General features: G+C 45.1%; 1 protein-coding gene across 1 annotated transcript; it reads left to right on the top strand.

Annotated features, from left to right (window-relative positions):
• The first annotated feature begins 244 nt into the window (after window positions 1–244).
• KLHL36 (kelch-like family member 36) lies at window positions 245–12,993 on the top strand. The gene is made up of 4 exons (XM_009073401.1): window positions 245–304; window positions 4,128–5,201; window positions 6,048–6,205; window positions 12,266–12,993. Exons 1-4 carry the CDS (start codon window positions 245–247, stop codon window positions 12,819–12,821), a joined length of 1,848 nt encoding a protein of 615 aa, XP_009071649.1. The 3' UTR covers window positions 12,822–12,993.
• The last annotated feature ends 5,250 nt before the right edge of the window (window positions 12,994–18,243 follow it).

The raw sequence follows: 18,243 nt of genomic DNA, 5'->3' as shown, positions 1-18,243 counted from the left end.
TGCCCCCGGGGAGCTGCAGTGAGTTCGGAGCGGCCGCGGGTAACGCAGCGCCGGGAGGGGCTGGACCCGACGCGCACCCAACTTGTTGACACAACAGCGGGGAGCGAAAGGAGCCCGCGGATTTTAGCCGAGGTGTTTCCGAGCTGCGTGTTAGCTTGTGTCGGTGTCGTAATTGAGGGGTCTTGGCAATGCTGCTAACATCTCCCTGTGCCTTTGTTGCAGAAGTGCTGCGGATCGGCCGGTCATGGAGGGAACTCGGCAGAGCAGGATCTGCCGCCCGCACAAGATAAGTGAATCCTCGAAGGTTCGTTCGTTTTTGTGTTGCCTTCCGAAAAAATCGAGTTACAGTAACAACAGGGAAGGGTGGGGATAGAGGGTCTCCTTTGGACGGGCTGTTTTGGAGGAATGTGAATATGCAGAGCTTTTAGAAAAGAGGTATGGAAACTGTAGTCTACCTGCTCCAATATTTTTCAAAGGAGAAGTTGCTGCCTAGTGATTTTAAAAAAAAGGCAGCAGCAAATGGGCATCTGCTCACCATGACTCATAACTTAGAAACCCACAGCAGTGCAGCACAGTAGTTTCTCTATACCAAAAATTCGGTCATTAAATGTGATGTGTTTGGTTTTCATCTTGTAAAATCCAAGCTAGAAGCAAAGCTGGGATTCCTTTTTAGATTTAGTCTTGATTTTGTACAAGCCTTGATCCTGCAAACAGGGGTTAGTCCACTGAAGTCATAGAATTCGTGACGGTTTCTTAGGTTTGTGAGGTTAATTTTCTTTGTATCAGATCTCTGGGTGTACAAATTTATTTTATTTGTGAATTCATGGAAATCCATCTTAGGCTCCTCTTGATCAGGTCATCAGGACAATGGCTCAAGGTTTATATGATGTTAATATCAGCTGTAATTATGATACTTTGTTTTATACCAGTGCAAGCTGCTTTTCTGTTGTAGTCTGAGCTCTGGGTTTCAGGAGCTGCAGAGCAAGTAGGAAAACAGCTGGAAAAGAGCAACTTTTCAGTTTCTCTTATCAGTCTGTCTTATCAAAGTTGAATGAGGCAGATCTCATTTTCTTTTGCATCACTGACGAGCTGTGGCACTGAATTAACAATCTGAAAGAGATTACATCTTTGAATCTGCAAGAAGTTAAAATGCTTCTGTAACACAACTGATAAAAGATAACTAGGGCTAATTTTAAAATGCATCCCCACCAATATAATCTTTCCTTGAGTGCTGATCCTGTCTGCCACTTAAATGATTTAGTCTGAATGTAATGATAATTCATCACATTAAAAATTAATTAACTTGACAGCATTGTTTTATTTTCTTGCTTAGGCAGCAGCTGTCACTATCTGTTCAACTTAGAATTACTAGATAATGCTAAAGCTGTTCTGCAGAGTATAAATAGCCTGAGAAAGATGTTCATGTATAAAATTAGTCTTGGTTTGGAGACGTGCAGCTCTCAGCTTGTGTCACTTCAGCTCCCTGAAGGGCTGAACTTGCTAAGTGGCTGAAATTTGTTAACGTATTCTGAGTCCACCCAGTGCTGTGTGTAATGGTTTCATGGTTGGTTTCTGGAGGAGCAGCAGTTCTACATGGCAACAAGGATTTGAGGAGTGCGAGTTGTCAGGCGTATTTGTGGGCAGGATTATGCTGCTGACTCAACATGCAGCTCAGTAAATAGGGATCTCTGGCAAATCTTATATTCCAGTGTAATCTTGTTATGCATGATGGAGGTATTAGAGAATATTAGAGAGAGATGTTCAGCCTGTTTCCAGGGACCAGAGGGAATATGGGTTTGGTTCAATCCAATAACTGTCCCCCATGAGTTAGATTCTTGGGGGGGTGCTGTAAGATGTTAGTTATTGTCTGTTTATCCACTGTCCTTGATCATAGTTGCCACAAAAGTATGGTTTATCCTTTGCCATATTTATTCTTCTTCCTACCTCGTCCGTCCCCCGGATGGACTACTGTATGATAGCAGCTTCTCTCCACCTCAGAAAAATGAAGATAAAAACCTTTACAGCCCTTAAACCCCATATTTTTTTCCTGTTGCAGATCTCTGGCAATCTTGTTCCTCAGTGGGAGTTACTTTTGTTGTCTGGGTACAAATTGAAAGAGGATAAATGTAGGTTAGATTTAGGAAAACGTTTTTTCCCATGAGGGTGGTGAGACACTGTCCCAGGTTGCCCAGGGAGTCTGTGGCTGCCCCAGCCCTGGCAGTGTTCAAAGCCAGGTTGGCTAAAGCCTTGAGCAACCTGCTCTGGTGGGAGGTGTCCCTGCCCAGGGCAGGAGGCTGGAACTAGATGATCTCTAAGGTCCCTTCCAACCCCTAAAATTCTATGATTCTATGCCATAGATCCCTTTTTAAGTTCAGAGGTATGATGAGTATAAGGCAAATTAAAGAGTTTTGACCCAGAAAACGTATAATTACTGAAGCCTCTTCACTTAGATTGGTTTAACTCTGTGCACTTGTGTGCCCAGAGTTATCCAACAGCAGCATTTTTGGCAGCTCAGGCTCTATTGTTTAGAAAAGAACATAAGGAAATGAAGAGAAACTGCTGGGATGTCACTCCAAGAGCAGCACATTTGGGTATTAATTTGGGTCTCAAAAAAACCCCCTTGGATCTGAGACTCAAACCTTTCCCATCTAGGTGGATAGAGAGACTCACCATGGTTTAACCAACCTGTTAATGGCTTAGACAGACAGCAATGATCATGTGCCTTCTGCTTGGGAAACCAGGAAAGTCACAGATAGGACTTCTAGGAGAATCAACAGTTTGGTGAAGGAAAGGTGGAATGCCTGGGAGGCTTGAAGATACCTCAGGTGGCCTGTGTGACTGTGTTCAGCCCAGGTGTGGACTGGGACACCTTTTTTGGGAGTCACCTCTGGGCATATAGTCTGAGGGTGTAGGACTGGGCAGGATCCAGGGTCCTACAGCCAGGAGTGTTCAGAGCTGACTTAAGTAGGATCCAAGGATGTACTTCCATTCTACCTCCTTTCATTTCTTTTACATGTTCTTACAGGCTCTGTCTGGTTTGGATTTGGTAATTAAAGTTATATATTTGCATTTAACTTAACCTGACTTTTATTAGGAGAGATCACAAGGTAACTGACTGTGCCATCAGGCATTTCATTCCTCCAGGGAATGGTCCTAAAAGCTGCATCACTTGACATGCTGGGGTGACCAGCCCCTTCAGTATGTGTCCTGCAGGATGTTCAGGGGGTAACAGAACATTTCCATTTTGGTTCATCTTAAGGCTTATAACGTGAGTCTGAGGAAAACATGAACTCTGGTTGCCTCAAAAGCTGTGGCACATCCAGAGCTGGTGGGAAGAATATCTGGACCAGAGGGATCCCAGAAGGGCACTTAATGGACATGTTCTGAGGACATTTTCCCCTTTCTTTAAAAGAAAAATATCTCGTTGTATTCATTAAAACAAAACCTGCCTCAGCTTCTGGAAGCAAGTAGGAGTCTTATGGGAATAAGTTATCCACATGTGTGGCTTTGCACATAAATAAACAGCTATTCCTTCTGAGTGCAGTGTGTGTGCCTGGAATAATATGGAAAGAAAGAAAGGGATTTTACCCTAACAGGCTTAGAAATGCAGAGTTCTGGAAAGATTTAAGAGGGGGTAGCTGTCAAACAAGCACTAACCCAAACAATACATGGGCTGAATGAAAATTCGGCATGCTGCTGTGTGTGTGTCTCCCACTTGGAATGTTCAGTGAGTAGCTGAGCTGAGGGAACTCTGGAAGGAGTCATTTGGGGGACAAGGAAGAAAGGAAATGTCAGCAAGATGTCTTGGAGACAATGAGTGGAAGAGTTTCAGAAAACTGTGCCTGTATAACTCATCAGGGAGGAGGTTTCAATGCAGCATTGTGGAGGAGGAAATTATAAAAAGAAAGGGGAGTAGGAAGCAGTAAAAGTCTCCATAGGCCTTTCAAAGTGAAGGTGAGGAGCTTGAGCTCCTGCTATGTTGCTTGCCAACTGCTTCAAGTCAGAATTTATTATAAATGTGTAACACAAGAAAGTTTGCTCTGTCTCATGTATGACTGCATTTAATGGGAAAATACACTTCACACTGGTGGAGATACCACCTGCCTGATACTGTTTGTGTTTCCCAGGTGTACAGGTGGGATGACCACTCCAGTCTAGTTCTCCAGAGCCTGAATGAGCAGAGGCACCGAGGCCTCTTCTGTGACATTGTCCTAGTGGTGGATGAGCAGAGAGTCCCTGCACACCGGAACCTCCTTGCTGTGTGCAGCGACTACTTCAACTCCATGTTCACCATCGGCATGCGGGAAGCTCACCAGAAAGAGGTTGAGCTCTTTGGGGCCTCCTATATTGGGCTCAAGGCTGTGGTGGATTTCCTGTATGGCAGTGAGCTGTCCTTAGATGGAGGCAACATTGACTATGTGCTGGAAACAGCTCACCTGCTGCAGATCTGGAAGGTGGTTGACTTCTGCTGTGAGTACCTGGAGAATGAAGTCAGTGAGGAGAACTACTTGTACCTGCAGGAACTGGCCTCCATTTACAACCTGAAGCGCCTTGACTCCTACATCGATTCCTTCATCCTGCAGAACTTTGGCACTCTGTCCTTCACCCCAGACTTCCTGCAGAACATTTCCTTGCAGAAGCTGTGCCAATACCTGGACAGCAGCAACGTGCAGCAGGAGTGTGAGCACGACTTGCTGCAGGCTGCCCTGCAGTGGCTCACGCAGTACCCGGAACGGGAGAACGAAGCTTACCAGGTCCTGGATAACATCCATTTTCCTTTGATCCCTAAAAGTGATCTCCTCCATCGAGTCAAGCCTGCTGTCTGCTCGCTCCTTCCCAAAGAAGCCAACTGTGAGGGGTTCATAGAAGAGGCAGTGAACTACCACAACAACGTGATGGCGCAGCCGGTGCTGCAGACCAAGCGCACAGCGCTGCGCACGTGCGAGGAGAGGCTGCTCTTCGTGGGGGGGGAGGTGTCGGAGCGCTGCCTGGAGCTCTGTGATGACACCTGCTTCCTGGACACCAGAAAGGGGCAGTGGGTGGCAGAAACCCCTCTGCCAGCCAGAAGGAGTCACCACTGTGTTGCAGTCTTGGGAGGCTTCATCTTCATAGCCGGGGGCAGCTTTTCACGGGACAATGGAGGGGATGCAGCGTCCAATCTCCTATATAGGTATGATCCCCGCTGTAACCAGTGGATAAAGGTGAGACTTAAGCTGTATTATTTCTCTGTTCAAAGTCCTTAATGTTTAGACTGTTTTCTCCTTTGTGGTGGAAGGACAGGGCTTGTTAGAATAGTCAACATGGCAGCACTTCCCAGTGAGAAGTCAAGTTATTTGAGTTGAAAAGCAGCTACTAGAGTTTTTTGTGGGTATGCTTAGGTTACATACACAGCCAAAGAGTTTGGGGCAGATTTTCAGCTTCAATTGGGATTTGGACATCTCCTCTGTGAAATTCTTGAATCAGCATTCACCTGCAACTCCTTAGATTACTTCTGGGAGTAATGTTAGAATGGACTCAGGGGTGATTTCTTAGTTCATATTTCCCAAGCAGCAGAAAGAAAAAATTAGTCTGATGTAAAAAGGAAATGTCTCTGACACTTGTCAAAGTGTCTATGTTAAATGTCCCTTAGAACAAGCTACTCCCTTGCAGTCCTTCTGCAAAACCCTGTGGCCCATGGAGGTTACTATATGAACCAAGTCATGGTTCTTATATGACCTGCTCATCCTGGGTGGTTCAGGTGTGGTTTTGAGTGATTCCAATATATGCTTCTTGCAGAGTTTGGGAAGGAGGCCCATGTAATACTAACATTTAGAGAGTAACCTGTCTCTTAGATCCTTCCTGTTGTCCCCTTTTCTTGGAGATCTGTGCTATGTAACAAGCCATTGCAGAAAACCAAAACCACTTTATGAATATAATGGTCAAGACCAGTATCTCTCCTTTCCAAATAAATGGGAAGAAGCAACTATCCCTTCCTCAGACATGAATATACCTTAAGTCACTCAATGACCAGACAGTGGAAGATGTCAGTGTGTTATTTCCCTTGCCAGGTTGCCTCCATGAGACAGCGCCGAGTGGATTTCTACCTGGGAGCGATCACCGACATGCTGGTGGCTGTTGGTGGCAGGAATGAGAACGGGGCACTGTCTTCAGTTGAGACCTACAGCCCTCAGAAGGACTCCTGGTCCTACATAGCAGGATTGCCCAGGTAACTGAGGTGTTTGGAGAGTTTCTCTGTGTTTGAAGAGCTCATGTGGCTTTAACTGATTGAATGGGATCCCAGTGAGGGAGGCAAGGGGATACATAACCAATGTGGTATCAGCCATACCAAACCATATCAGCATTTGGTACTTGAGCAGGCAGTGTGCCTTGTGTCTGTGTGACTGGTTTGAATTTTCATCCTGAGGTATATCTGAAGGATGGGAGGGAGAATTCCTGTCATTTCACTCTACTATCCTTAAAAACCTTTCTCTGAGCTGACTTGGAATTGAATCTTTTCAGGGGCACCGCTCAGGTCTTGATCAAAGGTGCTTATAATTTCTTTGGCCTTTGTCACCATGGTGTGAAGGTTTCCCTTGTAAGGTGTTTCTCTGTGTTCTGCTGCTCAGGTTGGCTGTCACAGATAAACCATGTTTTCCTGTGTTACAGATAGATAATCCTGACAAATATGAGCTTTCTTTTTCATAGTCTGAGTTACAACTTGGCTGTTGTGCTTTGAGAGGCTTCAGCCCTGCAGCTCTTCTGGTAGCAGCACACAGGATATTGCTGGTGTGTTGAATCAGTGTTTGAGCAGTGACTTTGTAAGAATGGTCTGACAACATTTCACTTGCAAACAGCCACTCAGATTTAGTGATATTTCCCATTCATGGGAATCACAGACATACTGGCTGTCGGATGCTATTTTTATGGTGTCTGGAAACTGCAGCTTGAGCAGCAGTGCTCTCTTAGTGGCATCACCAATCAGGCTCCTGCAATTTGGTTTAAGAGTTCATTTTTTTCCCTGATTCCCTCAGCTGCAGAGCTGCAGAGCCAGAGGCAGCCAGTGAAGGCACAGAAGCCTGTTGCCCAGTTCTATTTTGGGCAGGTGCTGCAATGCAAGGCTGATCCAGGCTAACAGCTGGGCTCGAGTGCTCCTCACAGGATGCTTCTTCTGCTGTATTTCTGCTCACACAGGCAGATCTAGCAGTTGAGGCTAAACACCACAGTCCTCCCTGGGAAGCTGTGGAGGAGAGTATCTTCAGGTCCTCAATCCTTCTGTTTATTGAGGTCACCTGTGAGATGTATCCTGTATGGATATTTTTATTCATAAATGATCCTGAGGAAGTTTGCACTGTTGGCTTAACCAAACCAGACTGTCCAAAAAGTTCATCTGCTTGTTCCTGCTGCTACCTGTGTGTTGGCTTTTGGGGATTCTGCAGCTACAGCATTTAGAAGTGACCTTTGACATGTGGGTGTTAATTTTTTATCAGATTGCCTGGCTGCTCTGCTTGAATGAGGCAAAAGTTCCCCCTTAGGGGACAGACACCTCTTACACTGGTTGTACAGCAACTGGGATAAGTTATTGCTGCATCCAAAATAAATGGTTCTGTATCCTCTCTTCCTGCCTGCTCTGTCCCTGTGTCAGCTCAGGTGTTTGTGCTGGTGTGTAGTGATCTAGATAGTTTCCCACTTTCTCCATGTAGCTGCTCTCTGGCATGTTGATATGTCTTTAGTTAGATCTTAATGGACTCTTGGCACCTTCGGATTTTGTCTCTTTTAATCCCTCTTTCTCCATTTGGAGAACTCTGGGCAGTGTATTGTTTGCAACAACCATTTTTCTGCACAGAAGGACGAAAGCAAAAACAACTTCATGCAGGCTGCAGAAGGCAAAAATAAGCACAGAGGTGGGCAACAGAAACTTCTGCTGGCAGAGACACATGACCACTGCTGGAGCTCAGGGACTAGTGGCTCTGGCTGGTGTGGGGCTGCTGGAAGAGGCCTGGGCAGCCCTTTCCTGAGGTTCTTCAGGTGGATTTGCTGACAGTGGAGAAGGATTTTTGTGGTCCATTCAAGACTAGAAGAAAGCATGGTACCTACAGTTCCTGCTGCATACTCCAGCACAGTTTTCCTCCCCACCACATGCTTTTGTTCCTCTGTATGTAAGTTCTGATAATGTAAGTTCCTGTTTCACCCAAATAACATCTCCCCCAGCCCTATTCTAGCAGCAAGATTTTTCTCTTCATGTAGAGGAAACCAGAAGCTCCAATCCTTTGCTTCTTGATTTGCCTGATGAGGCAAAATGTCCCAACAAAACTGCTTCGCTTTCTGTGTTTTTCTGTTTTCTTCCCTCTGAAGGGAACACTGCAGGTGTGTTTGTCCTCTTGGGTGCATGGCCACCAGAAATAGGCTCCATGGTGGTGTTTCTGACTGCTCCAAGCCAGCAACTGTCTGGAAGTGTGTTCCCTGGAGTGTCAGGCACGTGTTGAGGTCATTCTGGGGTGTAGGCTTGAGTAGTTCGACTTGAGCTGTGTGGGGTGGGACTCTTGGAGGATGTTTGTTAAAGCTTCTACTCTGAACATGCAGGAAATGGATTTTCTTTCTTCCCAAGGGTTAGAGCATGTCATGTGTGTGGAGATTTTCAGGGGAAAGGCAGTGGTTGTGTTCCTGAACACACATGTGCCTCCTGCCACTGCCAAATCCCGTGTCCATGTTGCCATACACATTCACACTCCTCTAAGGAAGAGCTTTGTGAGCTCCTTTTTTTTTTATCTCTTCTTCCCACCCTACATGGTCAAAACAACACGTTGTTTGCCCTAATCACTTTCTTGGAAGGAGCTGAGCTGTTTTGACTGAACTAGCACTGCCTTACTGGAGAAGAAAACAGCCTCTCGGGGCAGATGCTTAACGTGGAAAACCAGCCAAGCTGTCTAAGGGGTGGACATGGTCCAAGTGTGCTACAAATGAATTTATTTTGCCTGATGCTCATTAGGGTCCTTGGCTGTGGGATGCCTTTCTCTTTCTTCAGAGAAGTCCTATGGTTTTCCACCCTTTTCCCAGGCTCTCTGGGAGCAGTTGCTGCCATGGTTTATAGCCTGGCAGGGGAGCAGCGGTGGCTGATGAGCTTGGCAGAGCAGGAGTTAGTGCAATGTGTTCTCATCTTGAACAGAGCAGGAAAAGGTCTACAGCAGACAGCAATGAAGTTAATTGTGTGGCCCTAGGTTAAAGTTTGGCAGAACAACTGAAAGCACTTGTGTGAGGAGCTGTGTTGGAACGGGTTAGTGAATGATGGTATCTGCTCTGCCAGTTGGGTCATGAATGATCTCGCAGGGCTGCAACAGGTGGACACTGAGATTCAGAGCAACCACAGCTCACCTGGACTTGAGTTGGAGTAGGGGATTCCCAAAGACTTACTGAGTTAGGCCAAGTGTTCTTCTGGTGAAGAAAGTAAATGGCAGATTTTCTAGTGTTTGAATGGTGTTACTGGGTCAGCAACTGTAATTTTTCAGCACTGCGTCTGGGTAAGTCATTCAAAATTTGTGACTGGCTCCATCAGACTTTAAAATCAAATCTTCTTTCTCCTTAATGCCTCTGCTTTTTTCTGGGCAGTCTTGTTGATAATGCTGCCAAAACACTCCTCAGTGCTTTTTGTTGGAGGATGTCTGAACCCACTGTATTGATGTGCGTGTTCTGTTGCCCATTTAGAGATGTCCCTCTTGGAACCACAAGGCTTGCAGAAGGGATTTGTATTGACTGGTTTCAATTTGTGCATTATATTCCGTGCAGTTTCTCTGGAAGTGAAGCTATGTATGTGCTATTTTGGATGAGCTTTCAGAAGTGAGGCAAAGTGAAACACCTCTAGTGCATTTCAGCAGGTAATTGCTCTCTGTTGGGAAATAACAAACTGAGGGTTCATTTGGTGCTTCAGATCTGAATGCCTCTGTCAAAATCTTCCATTCCCTGGGCACAGCCATTGACTGAGGCAAAAGAAAAGCATCAGTGCTTTTTCTGCAGCTGCCTGTGCTGGGCTGCATGCCTGTGCTTGAGAAGCAATGTCTATTACTTGCTTACCTGGACAGAATTTCACGTTCCAGCTAGTGTAGGAAAACACTTAACCTGCGTCTCCCAAGGTCAATCAAGTCTTTCTTAACTTACAGTCAATTTTCCCCCAAATGCTGAATGCACTGTGGTTGCTATCAGCAGTGCAATAACTCTGGGCTTTATGTTGGATTCAGTGTCCTCACACTCTCCTCCTGACTCCTCAAAACTTCATGTTACCTGACCCTCCCTCCACAGCAGAGCCATTGCAGGGAGCTTGGAGGTTAGATGTGGGTTTAAAATATGTGCAGTTTGAAATGAACTGAACTCAAGTTGTCCATCCCATCCCCAGACTGATAGTCTACTTTTTAAGACCCATTCCTGTGTGTATAGAGAAACAAAGACTCCTAACAATGAAACCAGGAGCCACTGGAGCTGTATGCTCCCAGTTCTTGTGCAGAAGAGACCTCAAATAAGGCAGAGCAGCACCTCTGTGCACTACCCCTGTGGCATTTCTGGCAGGAGTGAAAGCTGAATACATATGGTATGTCATGTCCAACAGAAGCACTGAGCATGGGTTATGTGCTTGCATGGGTAGGGAGACTGAGCTGTGGAAATTCTGAGCTGCCTTCTTGGATAAAGTCCAGAACTATGCCTTAGTTCTCTCTCTTTTTCTTCCTGTCTTTTTCCTGTGTGGCTAAGAAGCAGAACAACTCTGAAGTCACCTCTGCAAGGTCTCCACAGGGCTCGTGCTGTAGTTGAACAGACTGTCCTGGTCACTCAGCATTGTTAGCCCAATGTGCCATGGACTTTTCTGTTTCTTGTAGCAGGAACCTATTAAAATATCTGATTCAGACACAGGGACCAGAGGTTTTGGTAGGCATCAAGAATAATAACACCTTCTAGCTTGTCTCAGAAGTGTTGTGCTTGCAGGATAAGTGTGGGCTTTCTTTTCTGGTCCATCTTTTCCCTTGGCACAACACTTAAGTGTGTGGAAGCAGTTATACCATTTGTGTAGCTGAGAGAAACTATTACCCTGTGAAATAAAAACAGCTCAAGGTTCTATCCACATGGAGTTTCCAGCGTGTCCAGGCATGGTTCAAAGGCTAAAGTAATGCTAACAGGGGTTTGTCTGCTTTAGAGGTTTGAGCTGTCTTGGGTGCCTGACTACAAAGGATGGTCACAGAGGCTCCTGAGTGCAGTGTGATGAATACATTGCTCTGGGGCCCTATGGGTATTAAATCATTTGGGCTCTTTGTGTGTGTCAGTTTGCTGTGGCTGTGCTGCAGATACATCTTTTGAGAGCTCCGCTTTTCCCCAGAAAAGACAAAAAGACATGCAGGAGGATATGTTCAAAGAAGCTGAGACTGTCCCTTGCCTTAGCAATCCAGTTCTGAGAGCTCAAAGGGGTTTGGTCAGGAATATCCTAGTGTGAAGAACAGCCTGAAGAATTAGGTTTGTAGTGGCTTTATTATAGGTGATCAAAGGGGTTTTCTCTCTGCCCTGTGGAAGCAGCATGTGTGATGTTGGTTCTCGTTTTGTCTCACTTCACACGTGGACTCTGAGCTGTGATTGACTGAGGTCTGTTGCTGTGTCTTGTGGTGACCAAAGAAGTTGTCACCTGCAGAGCAGCAGTGGTAGAGCAGACAGACAGTTCATGAAAGGACATGACATGTATTGTGACTGCAAATGAACCAGGCTGGGAATGCCGGGGGAAGGAATATGATCCACAATCCTGAAGCTGTGGAAAGGGAAGGCAGCAATAGTTCTCTTCTTGGTTTCTCTTGATTAATTGCTACTGGTAAGTCTGAGAAGTGTCATGATGATTTCCTCTTTCTGTCATACAAACCCTTGCTGAGCTGTGGATTTTTCTCCTCTCTGGCTCTATCAGACTGATCCAACCAAGCACTGGAGCAGGAAAATGCTCCAGGGAGTGAAGGCCATGCCATCTAGAGCAGATTGGTTTTTTCTGTTGTGTGATACACTATAGAGGATGCCTTAAAAACTGATGGTCATACTTTAGCGCTCTGTGGTGACCAGGCACGAAAAGGATGCTTAAAGAGTGGTTGCAGTGGCTCTGCAGTGCAGGGTGAAGTGGTATAAGTGGGAGCAGTTACTGGGTGACTAGCAGGATTTGGGATTCTTCTGTCTTCAGTTACAGCTTATTTGCTTCTTTAGCAACTGTCCCAGAATGCTTGTGTGTCTTGATAGAACCTGTACATACTAAGCTGGATTGTCTCTGTTCCTGCCCCAGGTTTACCTATGGCCATGCTGGGACAGTGTACAAGGAATTCGTGTACATCTCAGGAGGCCACGACTACCAGATTGGACCCTATCGAAAGAACCTGCTGTGCTACGACTACCGCACGGATGTCTGGGAGGAGAAGAGGCCCATGATCACTGCCAGAGGGTGGCACAGCATGTGTACCTTGCAGGACAACATCTACTCCATCGGTGGCAGCGATGACAACATCGAAACCATGGCTCGGTTCGACATCCTGAGCGTGGAGTCCTACAGCCCTCAGTGCAACCAGTGGACCAGAGTTGCTCCTCTGTTGCAAGCCAACAGCGAGTCAGGGGTGGCAGTGTGGGAAGGCAGGATTTATATCCTTGGAGGTTACAGCTGGGAGGAAGCTGTCTTCTCCAAAACAGTCCAGGTTTATGATAAGGAGAAGAATAAGTGGTACAAAGGAACGGACTTGCCCAAAGCGATCGCTGGAGTGTCTGCGTGTGTCTGTGCACTGAAACCCAAAACAGAGGACAAAAAGAAAAAGACAAAAACAAAAAAACATCAGGATCGAGGAAGATGACTATTTCTAGCTAACCACCCCTGGATGGTGGACTCCAAAAGGACCTTGTATTTAGTCATTTCTATCTAACCTGGATTCTTTTTCTTTTTAAATGGGGGTGACATCTTCTGGAGCCTCAGAAAATGTACAGTTGAGTGTGGGTTTTGGATTAAACTCATGTTTAAGGTTAAAATCAACAAAAGAAACCAAAAACTTCCCCTCCTGCTCTACAAAGAGTGATGTGACCAGAGAGGTTCTGCTGCTCTTCTGAATGTTAAGGCTTAGTCTTTCCCTGTGTGGTTCATGGCATTTCCACATCATATTCTAGCCACGTTTGGAGAGAGTTTTTAAAAACAACTTTTATACTTTTTTATACCACATTTTGCTAACTCAGTCTCTCCTTTGCCATATGTTCTGTTCCTGACTGTAGAAGCTTCTGCTGTGTGACTGTGACCCTGTTGTTGGCGTCAAGATCTCGTTGTGTGATGCTCTTTGGTCCCTGTGGCTGGCAGGACGGTGCAGCTGTTGGAGCAGCACTGGCATTCCCAGCATTGTCAGGAGTCAGCTGGAACGGTGACTGTTGTCACACTTCCAGCTCCCCCATAGCCCAGCTTGCCAGACATGCTCATAAACACACTTTATTTTCAGTGGCTGGTGATCTGCTGAGTGATTTCAAGGGCTTTGGTTGAAGGTTCAACTAGTGATCATTCCTGTGATTCTTTCTCAGTCCTTCTCTCCCATCTCCCTTTCCATCTATTTCAGATTTGCCTTTTTTTCCATCTGGTGATGTCCTGCTACTCTCCTTTTTTTATTTCTTCCCCCCTCCACCTATTTACCTCAATAATTGGAAAACACTAAGTAAACATTTTTGCACTTATTTTCATTTGAAGCTCTAGTAACTCTAAGGACTCTTAGATCTATTCCAACACTTATGTGTGTTGAAAGAGGGAACTGAATACATTTCTGGAGTGCAAGGAAGTTACAGGTTTTTTCTTCAGTGCTAAGAAAACTAGTTGAAATTAATTTTCTGAAACTCCTTGAGGCTTTTTTTGGTGTTTTATTAAAAAAAAAAAAAGCCTGAGGAGTCTTGCATTAATGGATTTATTTTAAAGCCTTTGTACACTGCATGAGGTAATGATTATTCTTTTTTTAGCCTAAAAAGAAAAACACAACAAAACCAAATCAAACATTTTGGTTATGACAAACTCATGGTTTGGGTCTTTTTAGTATCTGAAATCCTTGCTATGTTGACTGACAACTACTTAACTTTTGGGGACATTTTCATGTGTAAGTATAGAACAAAGACTTGCTTTGTTTCTGTTACTGGGCTGCTTGTTACTATATCCCCTTTTAATGTGTTTATGTATTACATTAATGTCTGGGAACAATAAATCCAGTTTAGAACATTCCATTTATCACAGTCTGACCTGTGTATTGATTTAAACAAGGTTTCCCATTTTGGATAAATTGGAAAGAAATAGTCCTGTAATCATTCTGAAGTTCCATTGATAATAGTGGAAACATTTTGGTAGGCAGAAGCTAAATTTAACAATAGGAAGTAGAAATAGAACTCCTTGGCTAATTTGTCTCTTTTTCTTCGTGCTCCAGAGAGTTAGAGCAAGAGGGAATGGCTTCCCATTGGCAGAGTTAGATGAGAGTGTTCCAGGCCAGGTTGGATGGGGCTTGGAGCAATCTGGGCTGGTGGAAAGTGTCCCCATCCACGGCAGAGGATGGAACAGGATGAGGTTTAGGGTCTCTTCCAACCCAAACCATTCCATGATTCTATGAAACTACTTTTCATGTTTTTTGCAGCTCTGACGAAAGACCTGATCCAGTTTATAGAGTGGTTTCAAAGACAGGATTTAATGGGGAGAAGATAACACAGTTATGACTTCCTAACACTGAACTTAATCACATTGGCAAAAGATAAGCTCAGTCCTCATCAAAGCAAGCTTTGTTTTCCCTGGTCTGTGTATCATCGCTTCAAAACCAGAGGCTGTGAGGGAGTGTGGCACATCTCCTGTGTTATTAGAGGTCACTGGGGTATCACAACTGTTGTTTCCATAAGCATTTTGCCATTATTAAAGGAACGAATTATTCCCATTTGCACCTACCATGGCAGTGAGAGCTGCTAAAGGCCCAGCCTGGCACAGTGCCCCTTGATTCTGGATGTTGTGTGCCCAGACATGGCTTATCATCCCTCGGGAAGTGTTAGTAGATAGCACACAGTGGAGATAACCGGAGCTGAATGGCTTTGGGAAACTGCTGTGCTGGAATTCTGCACCAATGAAAGGGACAATGTGTGACATGAGGGGATTTCTGCTTCGGTTTTTGAGGCCTGAACATCTCTCTGGGTGAGTACTCAGGATTGGAAGAGGAAAGGTGTATCCTGGTCTGTGCTCCTAGGGAGCCAACCTGGCTCTGTTCCTGTACACCCCACTGCATCCCTAAGCTTTTTTTCTCTTGCCAGGAAGCACAGCTCTTTCTTCCTGCCCTGGGGAAAAATAACTTGCTCTACTTCATTTCTCAAAGGCTCCTATTGCCAAATTTTGGGGAAAGCTCATTTCACCTGACACAAAACAGCCACCAAAAGCCTCAGGTTTTCTCTTCCCACAATTCCATGGCTGTATCTTGGCATGGGCATGTCAAGGAGCTGCTGCCTGTGATTCTGATGTTAGATAACATGAATCCCTGGAGATGCCCCGAGGAGAAATGACACTGTGGTGTGAGACGCAGTTGTTTTGAAGGCTTGAGAAAGAAGCTGGAAATATTTTTGTTCTCAAGCTGAAATCTTAAATCGAGGAAAATATGCCTCTGTGTGTCTGTCTCCATCAGAGATCACACTGCTTTCTTCCAAAGATCAGTGATTTTCCATGTGCTGTTTGGGGTTCTGCATTCTTACATGACAGCAAAAAGGAGTTGTGTGTCTAGGGAATGTGAAGAAGTAATTTAACCTTTAGTACTCTGTCTGAGAATGATTTAACTTGCAGAAAACAAGCTCAGATTCTGTCATTCTTCCCTTGCTGATACACCTCAGTGAAGCTCTGACCAGTAAGGAATTTCCATGGAAATAAAACCAAACTGGTGTGACAAGCTTTATGTATTATTCTATTTCAGCTTCTTGTCCTATGTTAGTTCTTATGAATGTAATAATGACTGAGGTGCTAATTATTCCTTCATGAACTTAAGGCTTTGAGTTGTCTTAGAGACCAGGTCAGGGCAAATGGATAGGGTCTGTCACTGTGCTGTGGAACTGAGAGCACAGTTGAGCTCCAGCTACTTCCAGTTTCCTTCTCATTCCTGGTAACTCCACTACTGAGGGACACACAGTCTATTGATACCACATGTGTTTTAGCATCATATATGTTCCTTCTGGAACTCAGAGCAGCTCTGGGAGAAAAAGGTACCTTTGTTGTTACTCTGATGGGTTTGGTGACAAATTATGAGGGGAAGGTGACAAGGAGACTTGCTGTTTCATTTGAGGCTCCAGCACTGAAAGAGACAATTGCATGAGGAGAAAGAAGACTCATTTTCAAGATAAGGATTAATAAGTCATAGTTAATTAGTCAAAATTGATAACTGAAACACAGAACACACCAAGTCAAGCACTACATGATCTACTAAAAGCTTGTCCAGACTTCAAATCTGTTTCAGGTTAACTTGAACTAGACCATGCTGAAGTTCTTTACATCAACTAATTAAATGTATTTGTTAGAAAATTCCAGCAAATTCAGGAATATGGAGTTAGAAGTCAGGTTTGCATTAACCCATTTTTGGAATGAAACACCTGCTGGTGGTGTCCTGTGCTGTCTGGCTCATAGCTTCCACCTGCAGAACCATTCCTGCCCTGCTGCTCTCAGCTCCCCACTGCCCACTCTGGAGTGGGCTGCTGGCCTGGGACATTTAGGGCTCAGGAAGTGCAAAAACTCTTATGCAAGCTGGTTTCAGTGCTCTGGCTTTGGGAAAACCTCAGGAGTGACTGCCCAGCACAAACAGCTGTGCCAAAACGAGCTCTGACAAGAAGGACCTAAGCAAGTTCTGCAGAGAAGCACTTTGTTGGGGTTGTAGAGATGTTTTGCACAGGAGGAACCCTGTGGTAGCTATGCCATGATTTACAGGTGCAGGTAGTGATAGGACAAGGAGGAAAGGCTTCAAACTGACAGAGAGGTTAGATGGGATATTGGGAAGGAATTGTTCCTTGTGAGTGTACTGAGGCACAGGTTGCCCAGAGAAGCTGTGGCTGCTCCATCCCTGGGAGTGTTCCAGGCCAGGTTGGATGGGGCTTGGAGCAACCTGGGCTAGTGGAAGGTGTCCCTGCCCATGGGGGGGGGGGAATGGGATGACCTTTAATGTCCCTTCCAACTCAAACCATTCTGGGATTCCATGATGATTCTGTGATCTCTGACCCTGGCTGGTTCTCTACTGAAAACTTAAAATACCATGTTTTTAATATGAGCCAACTGAGCCTCCCTGCAGTGCAGCCAGGGGGAGGTGACTGCTGCTTGCAAATACTTTATGAAGGCAAAGTCCTTAGCATACTCAGAAATTACTGGGATAAAAGTTCTGCATCTCTGAAGAAAAAGTCTCCAGAGCTCCTAAAGCTCTTGGCACTAAGAGGAAGCTCTACAAAGGCAGCAGTAAACCTCCTGCAGCCATCAGCCAGCTCCTGCAACACTACAGGAAGGTATTCCCTGAGACAGTGGTTGTGAGGGTGCTCCTCAAAAGTCATCCTCAAAGTCATGTGTACAAATCCCTCACCTCCTGGGCACTGTCATGAGCAGAGGTCCCATGACCCAGTGCAATCACGAGGAGCATGGTGGGGAAGGGTGAGCCATTCTCAAGCACTTTGCATTTAGAGTGGGATAACAACAATTATGGTGTCACCTGGGAGGCAGCTCCCTTGGGAGTGGTTTATCCAGCTCCCTCGCTGCTGCCAGGCAATCCTTTATTTCCCCAGCCATGGACCTCATTTGTTGTTGGTCAATTCACACAATCAAGTCGGTTCCATGTTGATAGGAGTATTTCTCCATGTTCCTGAAGCACGTGGATATACAGAAAGAAAAATTCAGGACTGTTTTTAAATTTGGAAAAGAAACATGTTTGAGAGTGCTAATTCACAGCCACTGGCACAACGGATGGGAGAAAATAAACCTGATTTGTGCAACAAGAGCAGTAATGAAGTAACAGACCACTAAAAATGGCAAAAATGAATAAAGCAGAACTGAGGTGGAAACTTTGCAATAGGTAAGTTTCTTCAAAGAAATATTACAAGAAAACTTAGATTATTGCAAAATATTGTGGTAAAATGTTAAGAGACTTTGCCATGAAACTATATTGAAACAGGAAAAAAATCAAAGGTGCTTTAAATGTTGCTGAATGAGACAGTGACATCCTTTCTGCCCACTTCAGTTTTCCCCATCAGCTCTGGCTTTTAACAGTACTA

The sequence above is a fragment of the Acanthisitta chloris genome, unplaced genomic scaffold (genome assembly GCF_000695815.1).
Source record: "Acanthisitta chloris isolate BGI_N310 unplaced genomic scaffold, ASM69581v1 scaffold4444, whole genome shotgun sequence".
In the NCBI taxonomy this organism is placed as follows: domain Eukaryota; kingdom Metazoa; phylum Chordata; class Aves; order Passeriformes; family Acanthisittidae; genus Acanthisitta; species Acanthisitta chloris.
This window is presented reverse-complemented; position numbering and strand designations above follow the sequence as displayed.